At 54.3% G+C, this 20,244-nt stretch overlaps 6 protein-coding genes across 6 annotated transcripts; 3 read left to right on the plus strand and 3 right to left on the minus strand.

The window, feature by feature from the left end:
• Positions 1-935: 935 nt before the first annotated feature.
• Positions 936-3,881, plus strand: CORC01_13071 (involucrin repeat protein; the record flags this gene model as incomplete). Its single annotated transcript, XM_022624689.1, has 3 exons — positions 936-1,067; positions 1,125-3,731; positions 3,789-3,881. The coding sequence occupies 3 exons, from the start codon at positions 936-938 to the stop codon at positions 3,879-3,881; spliced, it is 2,832 nt and encodes a 943-aa protein (XP_022468807.1).
• Positions 3,882-9,659: 5,778 nt separating this feature from the next.
• CORC01_13072 (uncharacterized protein) lies at positions 9,660-10,016 on the minus strand (the record flags this gene model as incomplete). The annotated part of the gene is made up of 1 exon (XM_022624690.1): positions 9,660-10,016. The coding sequence occupies one exon, from the start codon at positions 10,014-10,016 to the stop codon at positions 9,660-9,662; it is 357 nt and encodes a 118-aa protein (XP_022468808.1).
• A 2,983-nt stretch (positions 10,017-12,999) lies between these two features.
• Positions 13,000-13,365, plus strand: CORC01_13073 (uncharacterized protein; the record flags this gene model as incomplete). The annotated part of the gene is made up of 1 exon (XM_022624691.1): positions 13,000-13,365. One exon carries the CDS (start codon positions 13,000-13,002, stop codon positions 13,363-13,365), a length of 366 nt encoding a protein of 121 aa, XP_022468809.1.
• Positions 13,366-14,089: 724 nt separating this feature from the next.
• On the minus strand, positions 14,090-14,434 carry CORC01_13074 (uncharacterized protein; the record flags this gene model as incomplete). Its single annotated transcript, XM_022624692.1, has 1 exon — positions 14,090-14,434. The coding sequence occupies one exon, from the start codon at positions 14,432-14,434 to the stop codon at positions 14,090-14,092; it is 345 nt and encodes a 114-aa protein (XP_022468810.1).
• A 33-nt stretch (positions 14,435-14,467) lies between these two features.
• On the minus strand, positions 14,468-14,890 carry CORC01_13075 (uncharacterized protein; the record flags this gene model as incomplete). Its single annotated transcript, XM_022624693.1, has 1 exon — positions 14,468-14,890. The coding sequence occupies one exon, from the start codon at positions 14,888-14,890 to the stop codon at positions 14,468-14,470; it is 423 nt and encodes a 140-aa protein (XP_022468811.1).
• A 2,430-nt stretch (positions 14,891-17,320) lies between these two features.
• Positions 17,321-19,330, plus strand: CORC01_13076 (T-complex protein 11; the record flags this gene model as incomplete). The annotated part of the gene is made up of 1 exon (XM_022624694.1): positions 17,321-19,330. One exon carries the CDS (start codon positions 17,321-17,323, stop codon positions 19,328-19,330), a length of 2,010 nt encoding a protein of 669 aa, XP_022468812.1.
• Between the last annotated feature and the right edge of the window lie 914 nt (positions 19,331-20,244).

Here is a 20,244-nt window from a genome sequence, read left to right on the forward strand (position 1 = left end):
CGGTAACTTTGCAGCACTCCCCCAGAGAGAAGCATACAGAGCCTCTTCTTTCCCAAGGAACATAGGTATATCCATAAGGCGGATGCAGCAATCAGAGATCCATCCATAAACTAAAAAAACGGTCCGCTGACTTTCGCTAGCGCGGACAGTACGTACCGTCAAGAAACAGGTCCATCTGCCAATAGCGCAAAGGGAAGGTAGCCGCAGCGACGCAGGGAAATGGGCAAGGGACGAACCCAAATAAGCTTAGCGTGAAAGCCCCCCCAAAGTGGGAGCTGCTAAGCATCGCCAATGATGAACGGTCTACCAGGGGGCGGGGTGGGCTTCTGCTGCGGTAGTGTCAAATGTGTCTGTCTGCCAGGCTGCCACCCGCTGGGACAGGTCAGCCAACTCAAAGTTTGGGACGGCAAACTCAACAGCATGAGCAGCACCTGCTCCTGCACCTGCACCTTGTAGTCAATCGCCTTTGCACCCGCCGATCCACTTCTCATTCTGGGAGAAAAGAATGTCTCTGCCTCGCCAGGAGATACACTCTCTTTATCTTCGTCACTACGGATTTTATCCCCCTCAAATGCCCTTTGCGAAGCGGCTGGTGCTGAATCCGTCCCGACAACGTCCCGTCTCCACGACGATAGCGACCTCGATTCTGTAACTGCGAACAACCCCCTTGCTTCCCACCAAGGAGTTGCGGCACAAATCCCACGCGCCAGCCGCCAGCCACCAGCCACCCTTTGTGCTTCCACGCATTGCTGTACCATTGTTCCAACGTCCCCATCCGACGTGGGTACGAACACTCAGCCTCCTTCTCGTAACTGTTCGACGAACATGCTTCTCACGGCCGCCACGACATCCTAAGCTACCTACGACTCTACGATTCCGCTGTAATATAATGATTTGACGTGTACCGTCCCTTGCCACACATCTGACTCCATATCATGAACGGGTACTCCCCGGGGAAGCCCTCGCCGCCCCGGGCTGCTGGCCCTGGCGGGAGGTCAGTAGGTGGGGATGACCTCAGGAGAGACATTATGAACAACTTTGGAGGGGCGCCTCTGCGCGTCAATCCGGTCAGTCATTTTCGCTGGTCTAGCCAGCTTAGTGCAAACACATCTAACATCATGTAGACGAATGCGAAACTGCCGCCGAGCTCCGCCCTTGTCGACCTCAAGGACCCAATCCAAGTCCATTTACTGACGGAGACGGCGTTGACGGATAGCAAGCAGTACCGAATATTGTCGCAGGAGGAGGTGGACGGGCTCAAGAAACAGATACAGTCCTTGAGTTTGCGGGTGGAACAAATACGCACGAACCTCGCTATTCAAACCAAGTATCGAGATGCAGCCGTTTCTATGGCCAAGCTGTACTCGCAACCCGATGCTAGCAACAGGAGGAGTCTGATGGGCAGCAATCGCAACAGCACGGGAGAATCTCTGCGTGAGGCCGAGGCGGAGCGACAGGCCAGCGAAAAACGAGTCGACGACCTGTCCAACGAATTGCGGAGCCTCGAACAGCGGCTGGTGGAATCGCAGAGGGGTCTCCTGGAGCACACCGCTGGCATCCTCCAGCTGACGCACAAGGCATCGAAGAAGCCCATGAATCAACTCCCTGCGCAGCTGATGAATGGAATACCTGGAAGCCCTGAGAGTCTGTACACCTATTCCAACGGCCGCAATAGTTTAGAGGTCGGGGACGACTCCTTCGACGAGGACGGACTCTTCCAGGATCTAAGCAACACAAGCCCGCCTCGCGGAAAACCCCGAGTAGCTCCGCTAGACATTCCCTCGAAGGCGCCGAGTCGAGAGCAAGATACCCAACTGCGAGAAGAGGCTGAGAAGCTGAGGGAAGAGAACGCAAGACTACGCGCGCAAGCCGACGCGTTGAACAGCCTTCGGGAAGAGAACACTCAGCTTCAGGCACAAACCGATGTTTTGAGCGGCGAGATCGATTCGCTCAAGAAAGAGAATGCACAACGCTTACAGTCCGTCTCTGACGCAGGATGGAAGCTCACGACATACAACAAAACGCTACGAGACGTAATTATAAACACTAATCCAGCTAAGAACGGAGGCTTCCGTGAGCCTCCCTCGATACCAGTGGACGGACCGGCCGATCCTGGCGCTACACTGGGAAGCCAATTCGAGTACTTGGAGGCAGGTCTATCGACTATACGCCAGGAACAAGAGATTCAAGGACAGTCGACTGGTAGTCTACAGGATGCGGAGGCTGCCGCAGCACAAGCATCCATTGCTCTCACACAAGCAGAAAGCCGCCTCGAGGGTGTGAACCAGAAAATGCGAGATCTTCTCGTTGGAGTTGACCCAAGTTACCCCGAAGTTCCCGTCTCTGGCCTAAACGCGCACTTCGAGTGGCTCCAGCGCGCTCTGTCTGTTGTGGAAGAGGAGATGAAGAAGACTGCCAGCAAGACGGCAGTCAAGAAGCAAGACGACGAACAAGCTGAAGTCGTACTGATGGGCCTGTGGGAAATTATCCAGACTGGTTTCGCAAGCATTCAGCAGCAGAAGGCAGACCGACGCCGCACACGCATGGAGCAGGGTAGATCCGATAACGATGACGACATGTCTGGAGATGAAGCCGTCGATACATCAGAGCCTTACTCGCTGTCAGCATTCTCTACAAAGGTGCAGTGGCTCTATAGCCAGGCCACGAGTCTCAAAGAGCAGAAGTCTGTTCTCAAGCGCCAGATCAAGCAGCAGCGGGAGTTGAACAACAAGTCCGACTCGCAAAAGGATGAGGAGCTGAGGACAAAGCAGGATCAGCTCGAGCAGCTTCGAGCAGCTCAGATGCGGGCCGAGGAAGAGAAGGCACTCGAGCTTACCCTCAAGCAGGATCAGTTGGATCAACTTAGGTCGCTGCTCGAACGGTCTGAAGAGGAAGTTGCTGAGGCTCAGGAGAAACTCGTCAAGGCGCAGAAAGAGGCAGAGGCTGCTACCACTACGCGCATGGCCAACGAGTCCAGTAGTACCAAGTCGCTAGACGAGATCAGGGAACGCGATGCCAAGATCGCGTCCCTGGAGGCAAGCAGCAAGGAGGCTCAAACCACACTTGCCAGCCTAAACACGAACGTCCAGGAGATGAACAGCAAGCTCAGCAAAGCCAACGAAGAAGTGGCGCTCCTGACGACGAGGCTGGCCGGGGCAGAGAAAGCGGCAGTTGAAAAGCAGCAGGAGGTTGCAGCAAAGGACAAGGAAGTCAAGGAGAAGGAAGAGGAGATTGAGCGCTTCAATATGATGATCGTGGAGCTGAAGACGGAGCTGACCATTGCACAAGCCGAGCTCGACGGTGCGTACGGCTCTCGTAAGGAGAGGGCGAACCAGGCCGCGGCTGTTAAGAGCACCGTCGAGGTCACCCAGCTCAAGGCAGAGGTCGACAGACTTAAGGAGGAGCTCACCTCCACACTCAAGGAGCTGGAGAACATCACGGCCGAGACGATCAACGCCGAAAGGGAGAAGTTTGAGGTCGAGACCAAGCTCGACGACGCGCTCGCCGTCAAGTCGAGCCTCGAGGGCGAGATCAGCTCGCTGAAGGGCGAGCTCGACGCCGAAGTCAACACCTCGAGGACCAAGATTTCCAAGTTGCAGGAGGAGCTCGACGACGCGCGGCTCAAGGTGACCCCTGGCACTGGCGCTCGCGGTGCCGGCGCGTCGATGCTCAGCGAACAGTTCCGGACGACGATGAGGGAGGAGAGGAAGAAGTTCCAAGAGGATATGAGGGTACGTCACCCATCACTTGCCTGTCTCTCGATTACGGCATACTGACCACATGTACAGGAGGAGCAAGCCAAGAGGAGAAGACTCGAAGAAGAGTTGCAAAAGATGCGGAAATCACAGGGCCCCGGACGGAGTCCCCTGAGCCCGCGGTGAACATCACCACAACGACCCACTCGATACCAGCAACAACAACAACGAAGAACAATAATTCAAGCTATCGCACATTCATCTATTATTACGGCATACCGCGTTTCAAGTATGGCGGGTTCCGACTCGCTCATCATCACAATCTCGTCGCTACAACTGCAACTGTGTACCACTAGTACGGCCCGCCTTGCCTTGCCTTGCCTTCGTATTTGACCCTTTTTTTTTTTTTTTTTTTGCATAGCGGGATCATAGAGAATAAGAAAAAAGGAGGCGAAACATGTTAATTTTGGTCTTGGTTGGATACTAGTACTATTACCACTTTGTTATTTTGGCGCGCCTCTAGATGATTTTTCCATGCCACCAGTGGTCTGTTGTCGGGCGTTGCTGCCAAGGCATGGTTCTTGTATAATCCTAGGCTTGCTATTGTTTGGATACCGAGGAACGAGTAGGAGAAAGGGGAATATTGCGAGGAGAGGATAGTAAGAAGAATACCAAACTATGAAGTTACGGACAGTAGTACCTTTGCGCTGATGTCGTGAGATGATGGTCAGACGAATACCAGAACATGAAGTTGCGGGCAAGGCTGCATTTGCGTAAACAGCCCTTCGAATCTCTCTACAAAGTATTGGTTCTTGTTCCATCTTGTAGTGCTGTTGGTCAAGTCACCGTAAACCGTGAACAAAGTCAGATTTCTGAGATGTAATACTAATTATCGACATCAATTGCATGGGAGAGCAATCTGGTACTAGGAGCATCGAAGCATGCTTGCAAGCAGTTGCCAGCTGAAGCCGCCAGATCAAATGACCAGGACGAATGATTTCGTCTTCCACTAGACGGCACGATGCCGTCTGCCTTGACCTCAGGTGTCTCGTCGGTGCTTAGTTTCCCGCTCCCTGCCCTGCTTGGGTAGTAGATTCACAGCAAAACAACTGATGAAACGCTCACACAGGCCCCAATCAAACTTGAACAGGAGTGAGCCGATACCTTCATTCCGAGTCATTAAGCGGGCAAAGCCTTGGGGAAATCCTCTTATCGCGGGAAGCCTCGTATTGCGGCTGGCTCATGTACTGGTTGTCTCTGGCGGGCTGATGCGCCCCTTTCTTGTCGTGCTTCCGCGGCCATCCGTGTCCGTAAAACCTCGCATCGCGGAGTCACAATGAGAACATCATCCTTAAAATCAACATTTCTCAAACCAAGAAGTGATGCTGCACCTGAGAGTGTCCCAAACTCATTCTGGCCGAAAGGTAGCATTGAGAAAGAAGCCTCCCTTTGAAGAAGCCCCCTCGGATCTAAGGAGCCAGGCCTGCCGGATGACAATTGGACCTGGAGATATACGTGGTTACCCTTGTAGATGACGGAAAGGGTAGCTTCTTCGAGGCACTCGCTCATTACACGCTCTCGTCTTTGACACTATTTCCGATTGATGCTAAGTTGAGCATTGCCATCACATCGGGGACGTTGTCGCCTCGAACGGGTCGAGAGGCCGAGATCGACAATTTGCTGATCTCTCGATTTCTTTGACATATTGGATGGGTCACAGGACTTGAACCCTAGCACGCTCCGTTTAGGTACGGCCTCGTTGGATGGGTGGGCGCAGACTTGGGTTGGGTTGAGTTTCGCGGCTGACGAACCATTCCCCCCCATGATCTTATTCCTTCTTCCCCAAAATGATGCAAGCAAACATTGCCGAAACGGTGCGAGGAGACTCAGATAGGCCGCGCCGTACGTCAAACCTTGCAAAATTCTTCAAGGGATCTGCGCGGTCCTCGACCGACTACAAGGCCTAGGTCGCCCTCGGTGGTTCCATTTTCTGCGGACGACTAAAAGAAGAAACGGCAAATGGTCGGTTCATGGGCGACTCGCTTGGTGATAGCCAAGCGTCTTGGTCAGCTGGACAGGCCAAGGTTGGCTGGGAGCCCAACGCATGTATCCTTTGTCTCTTTGACCGCACAACCCGAATCAGGCACTGACGGTGCCCTCCCCTTTCCAAATGAGTTTTGCAGGTGTGTTTCCACGCCGCTTTGGCATCGAAATTTGGTGGGGAGGCAATGGTATTGCCGATCTTCATTGTCTACTTACGGAGCTGTAGGGTAGCCGGGGCCACTGGCCTAAACCGGACGATTGGCAATCTTTGATTGGAGCCGCCGCTTAAATAGCTGACACCGGGGTGGCCACGAGCATCAAAGGTAAGTGGCTGGCAGCGCTGACCTGGTGCAGGACTGATCCTCTCCCAGGTCTTTAAGAGATGGAGTCGCGATGGTTGGCGGCAACCTCAGCTTGGCCACTAGGTAGTTGCTCCACGCCGAGGGGCGGTAAGTGGAAAGATTGATCCCAAAGATTAGCGTCGATCATGGTAGGCGAAGTTGTCATGCAGTCTGGTCGTATCAGGGGACAAGAACAACGTCAAAGACAAGAACCTCACGTGTAAGACATGGGTCTGGCAGTGCAGCTAAGGCGCGAAGACTTCACCGCCCTGGATTTCCGGTGTCGCAATAGGACTCACCCTCTTGTTAGTCCGGACCCGGGTTCCAGACTTACAATACCCTGTTGAAACCCCGTGTCAGCAAGCGAGCGATACTGCTGAAGAATCGTGGTCATGGCAGGGAGAGTCTTTGGGGGCCCTAATCTCATGTGCGTTGTGGGTTTAGCGACAAGTTGTGCAGGCCAAGTCAAGGCCCAAGGCGAAGCCCACCAGATCTTTGTGTCGCTTTGAGGAGCGCATCGGTGGCAGGCTGCCAGCACATGTTTCCGTAGGGCTTCGGTGGACAAAACTGAAGCTGAAGCGGATGTAACTCAGTAACAGAATATGGAGACGACCAATGCACCCACAGAGGCGGAGTCACCGATGCTGGCTCGAGGGCCGAAGAAGGCGTGAGGAAGTCTGACTGCCTAAGAGGCTTCTTCGTCAGGGGATTGAGCCTTCTAGAAGCCACGGAAAAGGCGGGTACAAGAAGAGGTGCCACATTTCGGCCCAGATCCCGCTGTGATGTGATTTGAAACGGTTGATGCTGGAAGGTTGGTGCTGGGTGCTCTGAGTGAGTGGATGAAGCAGGGCAGGGCCGTCGAGCACCAGAGACGAGACATCACATCAACCGGGCACGGAAGACAGGCGCACTTCGGGAAAGGCCAGGGGCACGGTCCGGACGTCGACCAGCAAAGGCCCTTCTTTTCGGCCCAGGATGCGACAAGAGGCATGGTGACAGAGTCAGCGACGTGTACGAGCTTTGTGTGGTGTGGGTATGCTTTTGTGCGTCTGACTTGTCACAGCTGGCTGGTTGTAGAGGGCTCAAACAACCTGGGTTACCGCCGCAGTGCGTCTTCTGGGCGCGCACGATGCCCAAACGTGGTCCAACGATAGATCGAGTACGATCAATCCGAAGGTTTTTTTTGGACGGTGTATTCAAGGTGAGTTGCCATCAATCAGCGTTTGCCACAGGTTTGCTGCGTTGCTAGCCTCGCTGTCGACTTACAATGTTCCAATCTGGGCCGGGATCGGAACAGGGACCAATGAAGCGGACTAGTTGGTTTAATTTGCGTTGCGTAGCGTTGCGTTTCCTTGCGTTTCCTTGCGTTGAGAGCGAATACAATTTGCGGAAAACCATCCAGAGACTCGCTGCAAGCTGCAAGCTGCAAAAGCTAACGGGTTGCAGCATGGCTGTGATGTCGCCGCTGCACTGTCACGCCCGCCAACGCACAGGACACGGGAGGCAAAATGCCTGCCAATCGTCTGAAAGCGCCGAACGAGTACAATGATCTTTATGTCCGGAAGGTAGAGGAAAACGCAGTGGTCGGGGAATGCCTGATGCTCCATGGAACCGGGCGGAGTCATGGGCCCTTATTATCCTTTATATTGTCAACAAGGCGGCGTCCAGACGATGGATGGCACGCGGGCGGAGCTGGTCGAAAAGCCCGATGTGGATGGACTACCTTATAGAGCCGGAATGCCGCGTCGGAAAGGATTGTGGTCACAGTGCAGCACACACAACAAGCTCGCAACTGCGTTGCATGAGGGGTTGCGAGCAATGCCATTCGTACTGTTGTAGGCAGGTCGGAACGAGCCAACCTGTAGAAGCTGTGCCACGGCGTCACGGCGTGGTGGGATGCAAGCAAACGGCGACTTTGAGCTACCCAAAAGTGATGAGCGTCTCTAACAGCGACGGTGTTGAAAGTTGTACATATTAGTCCTGGTTAGGGACCGATGGGATCTGCAAAGGATTGCGGTTTGCGCCTTGAGCTGCTTCTTGGGTCAAGTGGTGAGGGTGTTTTTGGGCCGGGTTTGAACGAGGTGGCCGGACCTGCTTGAACCTACAGCGTCTTCCAATCTCGGTGTGTGGGGCGCAAACGGCAGTAAGGTGAAGGGACAGCATGCTGACAGCCGCTGGACTGTCGGGGGCATACCGGACTACCGGTCGACCAGAGATCATGGTTTGATTGAAGGTCTGACACCGGTGCGAATAGTGAGAACTTGGACTGTGGGCCAGTGCTCCTGTAAATTGCTCGAAAATCGAAGTGGCGTTCAGAAAGGTCATAAGAATGTCGTTAAACCTGGATGCCGACGGTCCAATACTGAACCGAACATGCTGTGTTATGGGCTGCAAAGTCGGACCGCTGAAACTAGAGGGTGGCCATAGATCGGTGGTGTGAACTGTGCAGCCTCATTCTCAGCAGAAGTAGTGCGAGGATGACCCTCGCCCACGGGCAGCCGCGGTTCCCGGTCTACGGACCCTTGGAGGGCTCCATCAACCACATGGCAGGACGAGGCAGAAAGGGGTGGAGGGTTCGCCTTGGCCGAGGCGTCGTGGTTAACGCGTAGCTCCGCATGTACACGGTCATTATTGGGGAAGAAAAAAAAGGAGATTGTCGAGTATCGACGTCAGAAGTTGATTGACTCGTACCTGGAGGACGGGCGGTGGTAGCTCAGTCAAGAGTCGGCTGGCGGCAATTTTAGATGCAAAGCTGATTCTGTACAGGATCAGGTGGACGGTTGTATGAAGATGAGATGATCTCGCTCATCGACGCCCCGACCATCCATCCATTCGCATACATGGAACGGGAATTTGCAAGTCAAAGTCCCTGCAGAGGGAAGGTATTCGCAGGTAGTCGACTGTCGTCATTGCCAATCTGGCGGTTTTCTGGTCCTGGCTCCTGTGCCGGCCGCCGTTCATCTTGTTCCCCCTCCGAAAGACGCTTTGCGAGGACCGAGAAGCCAGAGCCACCTTTGGGTCGGAGAGCGGGTGACATGGAGGGCCAGGGGCGGACGAGCACCATTACTCACGCATGGAGCAATGCCGTCGCGGACATGAAGCGTGTAGGTCTGAGTATCGGGCAGTTGCCGGCCTCTCGAGACTCTGAAATTGCCCAAACTATCATTTGCCGTGCGCCGTTGGCGTTTGGACCAAAGTGATGGGCGCCCCGGGGCCTGAAAGGGACGGTTGCACATATTCCCGGGGGCACCGTCTAGGCCAAAGCCCCAGCAGCATCAGACGACGGCGGGTAGTGAGGCGTTCGCCTCGCTATCGACCACTTTCCCAGTGGCTCCGATATCTCGGCCGCTTGCACCCAAAGACGGGTTAATTAGCATCCACACCCGGGTCAGGCGCCTCAATGCAGATCCAACACCGGTTGGTGGCCGATTCGAATCCATAGTCTTGGGCGATGCCGCGAGCGCGACAACGAGAAATGAAAAACGGGGGGCGAGGTGTCGTATAAGGCTGTTGGTATTCTAATCTCCAAGATCGTGGGAGATGATAGCTAGTTGGTACATGATTGCGATTGCATCTGCTTCTACTGCCGTAGCTGCTTGTCTTTCAGGTGCCGGCGATGAAGTCGACGGTTTACTTGGTCAAGGGGAGCCGGCGGGTGTTGTAACCGATTGAGATGTCGCGCACATCTACAGCGGCGGCGTGGAATGGATCGTGGATGCAACAGGACAGCATTGTTGTTTGAGAAGAAGAAATGTGTGGTCAATTCCATATGGTCCTCGTGTGCGTTGGGATCAAATTGCATTTCCAGTCGTAATTGTGTAGCCACATGCATGAATGAGCAGAGGCCGCAGCAGAAGACGGCGACAGCTCCGAAGCGAAGAGATGAAATGGTTGTGAGGCCGATCAGCAGGACGGCTTTGTTGGTGGCTGGTTGCATCTGGAGTGGACGAGGCCGGTGGATCGTGGATCGCAACTAGATGGATCCAATCTTAATGCCACCGGGAAGGGGGAAACGGCCACTCGGTTGCCTCCTGCCTCCTGCCTCTTGCCTCCTCCGAGTCCTGCGAGTCCTGCCTCGTGGCCCAAGGTCCATGCGGATACTCTTTGTAATATCTATAGCGGCTCGGGATTGATGGGTTGATGATGAGTTGTGTACATGCCACAGTCCACGGAGACAGGGGGTTTTCCGGGAAGGGTCAGTTTGGCGCCCGGCATCCTGCTCTACCTTTAGCCTAGCTTGCGTGCTTGCCTACCTTCTTGGCTGTGGCTGCGAAGGATAGTTGATACTTGAAAGAAACGTTGTCCAGACGGTGAGGTGAGGCTAGCTCCGAGGTTTCGGACTGAGGAGCCGGGTTGTTGATGGCAAGCCGCAGGCGCGCAACAGAGTTTTGGAGAATTCAAGATGGCGGGGGCTTCTCTGTGCAATCAAGCGCCAAAAAAGGCAGAGAGGATCTGAGACGGATGAGTGGAACGGGAGCAACAGACGGAGCGCATTCCGTATCCCTCTAGCGATGTTGCAGCCACACAAACGCCCCGCACAGGCCACCGTTTTCCTCGTGCCTCGGAGAAGGTACTTGCTCCCTCAGGCACCATTACTTGCCCTGCACTCCTTCCCATCGTCCACAACCTCACTGATGCTGCATACCTACCATTGTAGGTAGGTGGCGCGCTCCTGGCGGATGAGGTAAGGCAGAACGAGGAGGCGTCGAAAGCCAACCCAGATACGTATCGTGTTCCACGGTGACGGTCCGTCACCGATGGCGGGGGACACGACCGACGTCTGGAGTCTAAGCCTTGAATCAAACCTTGTCTGAGACGGGGTACTCCGAGGCCCTTGAATAGAGCAGTTCACGCCAATATTGTAAAGGTTGTCCGGCTCCGAAATCAAAGTCGAGGTATGAAGGCCGACCGCAGGGCCCGTAGCGAGGCATACGGGGGTATCAAGGGACGGACGAGTGAGTCCTGCTCGACTCTCATCAGATGCCATGCAGGGACGAAGAAGGAGGAATGGTGAGGTTCAAGTGAGTCTGGACCGGCCGATCTCGATTGGAGGATTTAACTGTCCGTAACGTACGGAACTACGGATAGGTACGCGAGTCTGAGACTCTGGTTCATGGGGCCCACGGCCTGTTCCCAGGGACAAGGCTGGTGAGTTTTGAGGCGTGAGTCGTGAGTCGTGAGTCGTGAGTCGTGAGTCGTGAGTCGTGCTTGTCTTGAGATGGCACCGGCTTTGCCTGGTTAAGCCCTGTGGGTGAATTGTGAAAATCGCATTGCCCGTCTGTATTATTCATCCACGAATTTTCTGTACTGTGTGTGTGCAATGTAGTAGTCTTCCCTCTATACGCAATACTCTGTACCGTGCGGATTAGTGATCCCCAATTACGCCCCATGGCACCGCCCTCCTATCCTATCTACTTCATTATACCCGACCTCGGCCCACATCTCTTGGAGAAGACCGAAGGGAGGCATGAGAGGCATTGATTTGTTTCTTCCAGAGGGTTTCTATCCTCCTAATTAATCCCCGACCCAAAGAATCCCAAATAGCGACTCAAAAAGCCCCGGCGACGCGACGCAAAGCTTCGGCCGAGCATGCAGAAAACTGTCATCATCGTCATTACTACGGGTTCCTGATGAGGATGAGAATCTGTTGGTCAGCCTGTCATATTGCGTGGTCTGTAATGACTAAGTAGCCATTCATTGTATGTAATCTGGAGGTGGCGGCTTGCTTTGTGTTCAGAGCGTAGGCGACATGATATAGAATTGTCAAATTATCATCTCGGACTCTTTTGATCCGCCGCACGCTAGCGACAGCCCAGCAGCATGCATCCGTACGAATGGTTTGCATCTTGCCAGCCTCCTCTTCCACATGTCAGGTTTGCAGCATGGGTGAGATATGTCGTGAGTTATCGAGTGTCTTGTGTCAGCTCAACAAACATACATCGGAGGCGTCCCCCGGGCTCACCTCACCTACTCTTCCCTCTTCACCTTGAACCCACCTGGGAGATTCAGGCAGGGTGTCAGGTGCGCGTAGCGGCGTAGCGGTAGCGAGAGAGCAACATCGGCAATAAGCTGACCCTGGGAGATTCCACAAGGCTCCTCCTTCGTGTCGTCTTCAACTTCGAGGCTGCTCCTCTTTACAGGTACAAGGGCTGGGATGGCTCTTGAGAATCCAATCCAAGATTTCTGGGACCTGGAACTTGCAAGGGATCCCCCCTGCTGCCCGCCCTCAATCCCCCTTTCCCTTGCAAGTCGACCAAGAACCTATGTACACAGGTAGTCAGGTACCGTGCTCTTGGAAGGTACTGGGATACATCCAGTCTGGGCGTCGGCCCCGATTGCCAGGCACGTAGCAGACGGTACCTCCTCCCCCGTAAGGTACGCGGGTGGTGGGATCCAAATGGCCATTACCGACGGCGCGGATTGCTGGGTTGGCTCGACTGGCCCTTGCCGTTCCCATTTGCCTTCTTATTCTTTTTTTAATCATAGGAATTGGATCCGTGTTATTCTTTTTTTCCAGAATCTTTTCCTTCTCTGGCATTTTTCACATTTATTACTCCGATGGTTTCTTCTGCCCCTCCATACCCCCGCAAGTGCCTCCGTACCCCCGTACCCCCGTACCTCAACCCGGGCCTGGTTAGAGTAAGGAACCCCACGCCTACCTAAGATAGCGCACCACTGATGATCTGCCCCCATTTGCTTTTTCTCTGGTTCCCTCTGGGATTGGGATTTGGACTCTAGGAGGAGTCGTGAACATCCCGTCCTCCTATCCTCTCCTCAACATGTTCCCCCGTGTCGCCAAGAATTATATCACGAACGCTTGGACACACATTTTGAACGGATGGATGGATGATGGATCATGGGCAGAAAGGGGCGCTCTGCTCATCTAGGCAGTCTTCCAGCTTCTTAACCACCGTCCTTGCATGGTCGTGCGATCCATTCGGAATCCTGTCCTGGCAGACCACGCAAGTCTGCGAGCGGACGGACGCACAATCCCGAGTGTTTTGACCCCCCATTTGGATTCATCTCTTGCACTTATTCGCAAGACCTGTACCACGACCTCCACCACCTCCACGGCCATGAGGCAGAAGCAGATGGCACACGAGCAGTCCGCCGTTGACCATGACCTCGTGTATATGCAGAGTCTCGGGTGCTGTTGCAGTTTGAGCCTGTTCTTTTCGTCCACACTGCAGCTACCGGAATTGGAACAATGTGCCGCTGGTCGATCAATACGAGGGTCATTGACTCGCCGCCACCACCACAACCACCACCACCTCCTCTGCCTTTGACGTAAAAAAATTTCTGCACACGCCCGACGACTCATTTACCGTGCCTTTATTTGCTTCGTCTCGCAGCGCGCTGCCCTCTTGTCTCGCCAGTCGAGTCAAAAGTTCTGGCCCGAGGTCGTCTCTTGAGATGATGCCGCCCCTCCCCCCTTCTCTGCCGGCCCACGGCGGAGCGCCCGCGAAGGCCGTGTGTCCATGTTCTTTCAACTCTCGTCGCAACTAGTCGCCTGCTGGCTGTAAGTTCGGGGTCTTCGTATGGTTTACTTGCTACAACTGGATACGCCGTCTTCTTGGACAAGAGTCTGGTGTTTTGGGCCATGGTGGTCGTCCCTACGACGCTTTATCGGCCTGGCCCGTCTAACGCCACATCGTGTCCCCTTTTTCCTTTCGAAACAGCTATTCTGGGGAAGTCAACATGACCAGGAAAGGACCGGGCAAAGACAGGCAAAGGAGGGAGGCTGGTTGGCGTGTTCCAAGAGGTATCCAGTTTGCGTTCCGTTCTTCGAGATCACCGACAGGCGCATGGGTCGTGGTTCTTTTGAGTGTCTCCAGCCAGCAGGGACAGGCCCGAGTGGACCACGAGAGACCCAAGAGAACCGAGTACCAAACGAGTTGTTCGTCCACCCCCCGGCCCGGCGCAGGGATGGCCTTGGTGCTAATCGCCCCAGCGTGCGATGAGCGTGGCACGGCATGGCATGGGCATGGCGGCATGGATAGTTATCTCGTCTTAGCAGCCGTCTGTCAATGGGTTGGTTGTGACTGGCGGTAGATTTTCCTCCTCAGTCCACCGGACGGGTTTGGTTGACGGTACACTACGAATAGCAAACGGCAAATGACGAGGCCTGCTGCCGTAGTAGCAAATGCAAACGCTGTCCCCGATGCCTGCAGTCGCTGCTCGCGATACCGCCGACAGCAAAGGCGCCTTCTCTTTTGACCCTGATCTCCGTGTTGATACACCTCCAGTGCCATTCTGCTGGGGCAGCGACGTGTATCGGCCGGAGCGGAGGTCGACATACGTACTGGCCCGCTCCATGGCGTTGCGTGGCGTGGCAGACGAGTATGCGGCTCGCATGTCTGGTTTCTCACTCGGTGAGACCCCGAGGAACTACTTGACGAAGAGGTGTTCATTGCATTGTACTGCTGTACGCCGCCGCTGCTGCTTCTGCCATTGCCACTGCCCCTGCCGATGCCGCTGATGATTGTTAATGCCGGCGGTCAGGCAATAGACGGTGGGTAGTGACGGTGGCCGTGGCTTTTCAAGGCCCGGGAGACGGGGGAACGACTTCACAAAGGGACCTCTCCACGATGACGCGCTAAGGCTGACTAGAAGCAAGTAGCGGGCTGTACATGGAGGGGAAGTAATGGGACTCTGTGGCTTGAGGCGTCGATGAGGCGTACCGTACCTGACGGAGACAAGGGCAAAGTGCCAAAAGAACACGGACGGGAACTGGAAGGGATGCCGAGTCGATATGTGATGGGAGAAGAGCCTAGACAAGCGGAAGGGAGGAGGCATGACACGACCTGGCATTGACAGGAGAGAAGTACCGGAAGAGTTGCTTTTCCACGCCGCCAGTATGAGCCGAGTACGAAAGGGGCACTCCTGGCCTTACATTACCTACACGATGAGACGGACATTGGCAACATTATCATCAACAACACCAACAGCATGACCACGACCAGGGCTCCGATGATATCCTCCCACTCCCACTGCAGGAAATGCAGATCACGAACACCAACCCGACGCCTGCAAGGCGATTCCTGCAAGGACTGCCTCCTTTTTGCCCTGACCTTGTTCACTCAATAGAACTCTCTCTCCCCTCCCTCTCCCACACACACACAATCTCTCTCTCCCTCTTTCTCTCGCACACAGCGCCATATAGGGTGCCGTGGCCCTGTGGTAGAGTGATAGGACCAGTCCCAAATGGGAGGGGAAGGGGGCCGAGAGGATGGATGGCCCAGTGCCTAGTGGGTGCTACCGCCAAAAGATGAAGCTCCGGGTGTGTAGCGTGTGAGAGTGAGTGTGTGGGAGCGTGTGGAGGGTCTCGTCTGGCACTGCACTTCTCTGCATTGAGGATGCATTGCCAGCAATTTCACCCAAGTTCCCCCAACCCATCCAAGCGCATGTTCCCCTGGACCTTTGGGTCCTACCGTAGTTCCTGGCCCGGCGGCGGAAAGAGTACGTACCGATTTGGGGTCACAGTCCTTCGACTTTTGGAGACTCACTGAAGTTGATGTAACGGAGTATGGAGTACCTTGCCCTGCCTCACTACCTACCTACCTCAAGGCCCATCCCCCCCCCCCCCTTCTTCTGAGGTGGCTCCTTTGGAGAGAGTGGGAGAGAGAGTCGTCCGGTTTAGTGTGCCGACCCCCTCTGTACTCTACCATGCAGTAGAGTAATGTAGGGTCAGGATGTGTGAGCCAAGTCCAATGTACCTCCCCACCAGCCATGGGATGACTAGTGACCTCCCTGGGTTCTTTCTCCTTTTTGGACGCTACGGCTCGCACACACACACATGCATGTACCTCCATGCCGCGCCTTGCCTCGCCTTTCTCTACCTCCAGGTACCTACTCTCTGCGCTGCGACTCTGCGTAGTATGTACGTACCGTTCTACGGTATCTGTACCTGACCTGTTCCTACCCTCCCATACCTTACCGTCTTAATATTATTGTTTGGCTTTAACATGCTCCAGTCCTCCTGGCGCTCTCACTACTCTCATTCACACTCACCTTCTCCTTTATTTTTATTTTTATTTTTTCCCTTCTCATCCCTTCCCTGGCCACATACTGCACTGACCTGACCTGACCTGACCTGGGCTGGGGCCTGACCTGACTGTACTTACCGACCGTATTTCTCATGCCTCTTTCCCACGTCCCTGCCTACTTCACAGACGTACTCGTCCTCTTCTTCCTCCTTCCCTCTCCGTTTGCAATTTCATCCCCAAGTTGTAATCAACAGACGGATACCCTCTCTGGCTTACCTTTTGCACCCTTTTGACACTCCAGACCAGTCCCTCATTACTTCTGGTTATCCCACACCCCCTGAGCAATTTCCGGCTACTCTTCCTCTTGCTGCATTCTCCTGAACGACAACCTCGTCGTCCTCTCTCACCCTCCAATAGACTTTCACCCTTTCCTCCTCTCACAAATCCTCACTCTTATCCTCAATCGACCTCCCGCAGCACTTTTTCCTCACCAACAATACACAACCAACACCCGATAAACACTGTACACCCACTTGACCGCATCCTCGGGATCCTCGCTCCCGTCGGTTCCAACCAACGAGATTCCAGAAGTGACTTGGCTGCTTGTTTGCTTCTCAGCCGTGCCTCTGCAGCAAGCACGCTCCCAAACCGGACTCTTCCTGTGGTCCAGCCGCTCCTTCCTGCTGCGCTGCGCTTCTCTGCTTGAGCAAACATCCCTCGGGACATACATCCACCGCTGATTCCTGTCCTCGACGACCGCAACTGCCGCTGCATCCCGCTCACGGCCCATCTACCATATCTCTGTTCTATCATATTCGGTAAGTTACAATAAGCCTATTCGGCTTGCCCGGCCACGGATAGCTGCAAAGTCGCAGAGATCCTTCCCCCCTCCCTTCGACGCTCCCCCGTTCATTGCACAGAACTCCGGCAGCCAGCGACTGCATACGCCCGCGTGTGTCGCTCACGAGACCTTCTCCGTCTCACAAAACCACCAATGCTTGTTTGCGGCCTCTCAACTAGATATACTCTGGCTAACTTGCTCCCTCGGGGAACACTAGCCACACCACAAATTACCTACCCGCTTCGATTTCTTAGGCTTTGCAACTTGTTCCAACGTCAACCTCCAGCGTGTAACCTCCAGATCTGGATCTGGCTTCTGACCAATCTCTCTCGAAACTGCGAATTCCGACGACACGAAGGCTAGTGGAGCAGTGCTTGTAAAACACCTTCAATCGACAGGACGAGATTCTTCAAAATGGCGGGTGATCAGGGAGCCGGTGGCGGCATAGAAAGCAACCGTCGCCATCTGTCAACATCGACTCGAGCCAACGCCGAGAACGAGCCCATTCAAGAGGCCGAGCCCCAGACGGGCAAGCAGACGCAACAAGAGGAGGCCAAACCCAAGTTCAAGCAATCATCACAAGTCTCTCCTAGAGGTTTCAACCCCCCTTCCAATACATCAACGCCCACGACAGCACCCCTAATGGCGAGGGCGTCATCCAACAGTTCAACTATTTCCACCCCGAGTGCGCCGACAGATAGTTACTTCGGAAGCGTGCCAGAGGTCAAGGCATCCGCTCCCCGGATCTCTCGGCCCATTGAGCCCCCCGTGACGAAGGCGACCCTGAGCGAGTTAGACGTGTGTAAAATCATGCACAACCCGAAATTGCGCCATGATATCAACTTCGACCCCGAGCTGCACTTCCGCCCCAACCTGGACGGCGACAAGGGCAAGAGGAAGCAGCACAAGGCCGACCTGTTTTGGAACACCCTTCAGGAGCAGCTTATTCAATTTGTGAGGGAGCCAGAGTCCTTCTTCTCGGCACACGGCCAGGATGATGATTGGTGCCTGCCCTCTTTGCTGAAGGCAGTCAAGGAAATCATTCAGACTTTGGTACCCCAAAGAGATAGAATCTACCTGGATGAGGGACTGAATGTCGACTTATTGATGCAGCAATTCTACAGAGGAGTCGCAGACTTGGAGAAGCTGGCTCTATGGTTGTCTCGGGTGCTCAAATCACACTGCGCCCCGATGCGGGATGAGTGGGTTGATCAAATGTACACCCAGCTGAGCAACGGCAACAGGACGAACAATGTGGATGAGCTCGTCAAGGGCATGAAGAGCCTGCTTAGCGTGCTGGAGGCTATGAAGCTCGACGTTGCCAACCATCAGATTCGCTGTCTCCGCCCGATCCTGATCGAGGGAACTATCCCGTTCGAGCGCAAATTCTTCGAGAAAAAGATTCAGGGAAATAAGCTGGACGTTACTCAAGCAAATGCCTGGTATAGGGATGCCGAGCAGAGATACGCCGCTTCTGTTTCTCCCATCGCAGCTCACTATTTCGGCGAGATGTCTGTCTTTTTTGAAGCCATCTCACGCCTGGTCTTACCCTCGGTATCAGAAAAGGCATTGCCAAATACCTTTATCTTTGACGAAGAGCGGTTTGGCAAGCTCCGCGCAGATATGCTGGACGCGATCAACTTGGAGGTCTGCATGCGCATGTACGATGACCTCGAGAGGGTCGGCCGATTGAACGCTCCCCTCTTTGCCAGCTCCTTCTCACAGTTTGATGAGGAGCCTCGCGGCCGCCCTCTATCCATGACTCCCGATTTTAACTTCAACACCCCGCCTTCGCGGCCGTCGAGTCTCGCCTTCAGCTCAGGTGATTCCGCCACTTCATCTCCGCGATCTTCCCTCATCCTCCCACCCCAGCCTACGTCCGATCCCACGGAATTTTTAGCTAAGGCGAGGGACGTATACAACTCTCTGGTCGCACTGCTCCACACCTCGCCGCCGCCGCGGAGGCACGAGTCTCGCTGGGAGGCCATTGCCCCCTCACTGGCTCTTCAGATCTTCCGGTTCACCAATGCTCCCGCCGATATGCTACCGGTATTCGAGTCCAAGCTCGCTTCTCACGTCTGCGACGTCAACAGCCCGTTGTTCCAGGAGGTCGAGGCTCACTTTCACCACAGGCTTCTGATGGAGCTCCAGAAGCGAGTCCATGAGTTCCGTGGGCTCACTGGAGTCGGTCTTTTCACATTAGCCACTGGCGGTCGCGTCCAAGGCTCGGGACGATCAACCGGCACACCAGATCGTGAGAGCTCTGTTTCTGACAGCACCCGGGAGACTCGAGACGATGGCGGAATCGAGGATATGGCGACTCGTTTGGCACACCTCGGTATTCTACACTGGAGAGTCTTCGCCGGCCTCGCATACACCGAAGACGAGCAAGTCGATACCCTGATGGAAATGAACCAATTCTAGACGTCTCCAAAACAACAATATCTAATCAAAAAGGGATGCTCGTCTCAAAGAAAAGCAAACCGAAACGCCCAAGCAAGAGGGCTTCTCTATTATGTCTGGCAGAACAACAATACCCCTTTTTACAGTATTTTAATCTTGCATTTCGCAGCTTTTTCTCGCAAGATTCTTTTGGCTATGGGGTTTATGGAAACTTTAGACGGTGTTTGGGGTATCAAAGCATCAAGCTCGCGAGCGCCTTGGCCGCGATGATTACTTGGTTAGGCGTTGCATGGGAAGGTGGTCACATCCAGATACATAGCGCACTTTTTGCATTGCTGAGACAGAAAACAACAGTCACATTTGCCATTCAATATTTGCCCTTTTCGTCCAATCATGACTGTGACCTGATTGGATTTCTCACCTGCGGCTGTTTGTCTATCGGCTGCGTCCGCTGTAAGTCGCATCCGAACAAGCAAGCATGTGCCATTTGTTGTTGTACCAAAAAGAAACAAAAAAAAAACGCTGGAACGGTCTTGAGGCAGCCACGGTCGCAATCACACACGAACGTAGGGTGAAATCCAATCGGTGAGATTTTCTACATCGATGCGGGACGCGGGTGTGTCTCTCATCTCATGCAAGAGCACTACCACCCTTTCCCTCTGGGGCTTTTGGAGAATTCTCATGGCGTGGCTTTACATGGAGTCATGTCCCAGACGTCAGAGTGTGTGAGTGTGTGCTTTCTGCGATTATTTGGTTGTACTGTGGCGGAGAGACGTGTAGGGACGAGATATTGCTGAGCATACACTCACTGGGTACTAGGTAGGATCTGGGGTCAGTAGATTTATCTGGAGTCGATGGACTGATTCGTCATTGTAATCGGACGTTCTCTACGAGATTTTCGGTTACTACAAAATAAGAAAACCCTTTAGCAACTT

This window comes from Colletotrichum orchidophilum, assembly GCF_001831195.1.
Source record: "Colletotrichum orchidophilum strain IMI 309357 chromosome Unknown Scaffold_176.1, whole genome shotgun sequence".
In the NCBI taxonomy this organism is placed as follows: Eukaryota; Fungi; Ascomycota; class Sordariomycetes; order Glomerellales; family Glomerellaceae; genus Colletotrichum; species Colletotrichum orchidophilum.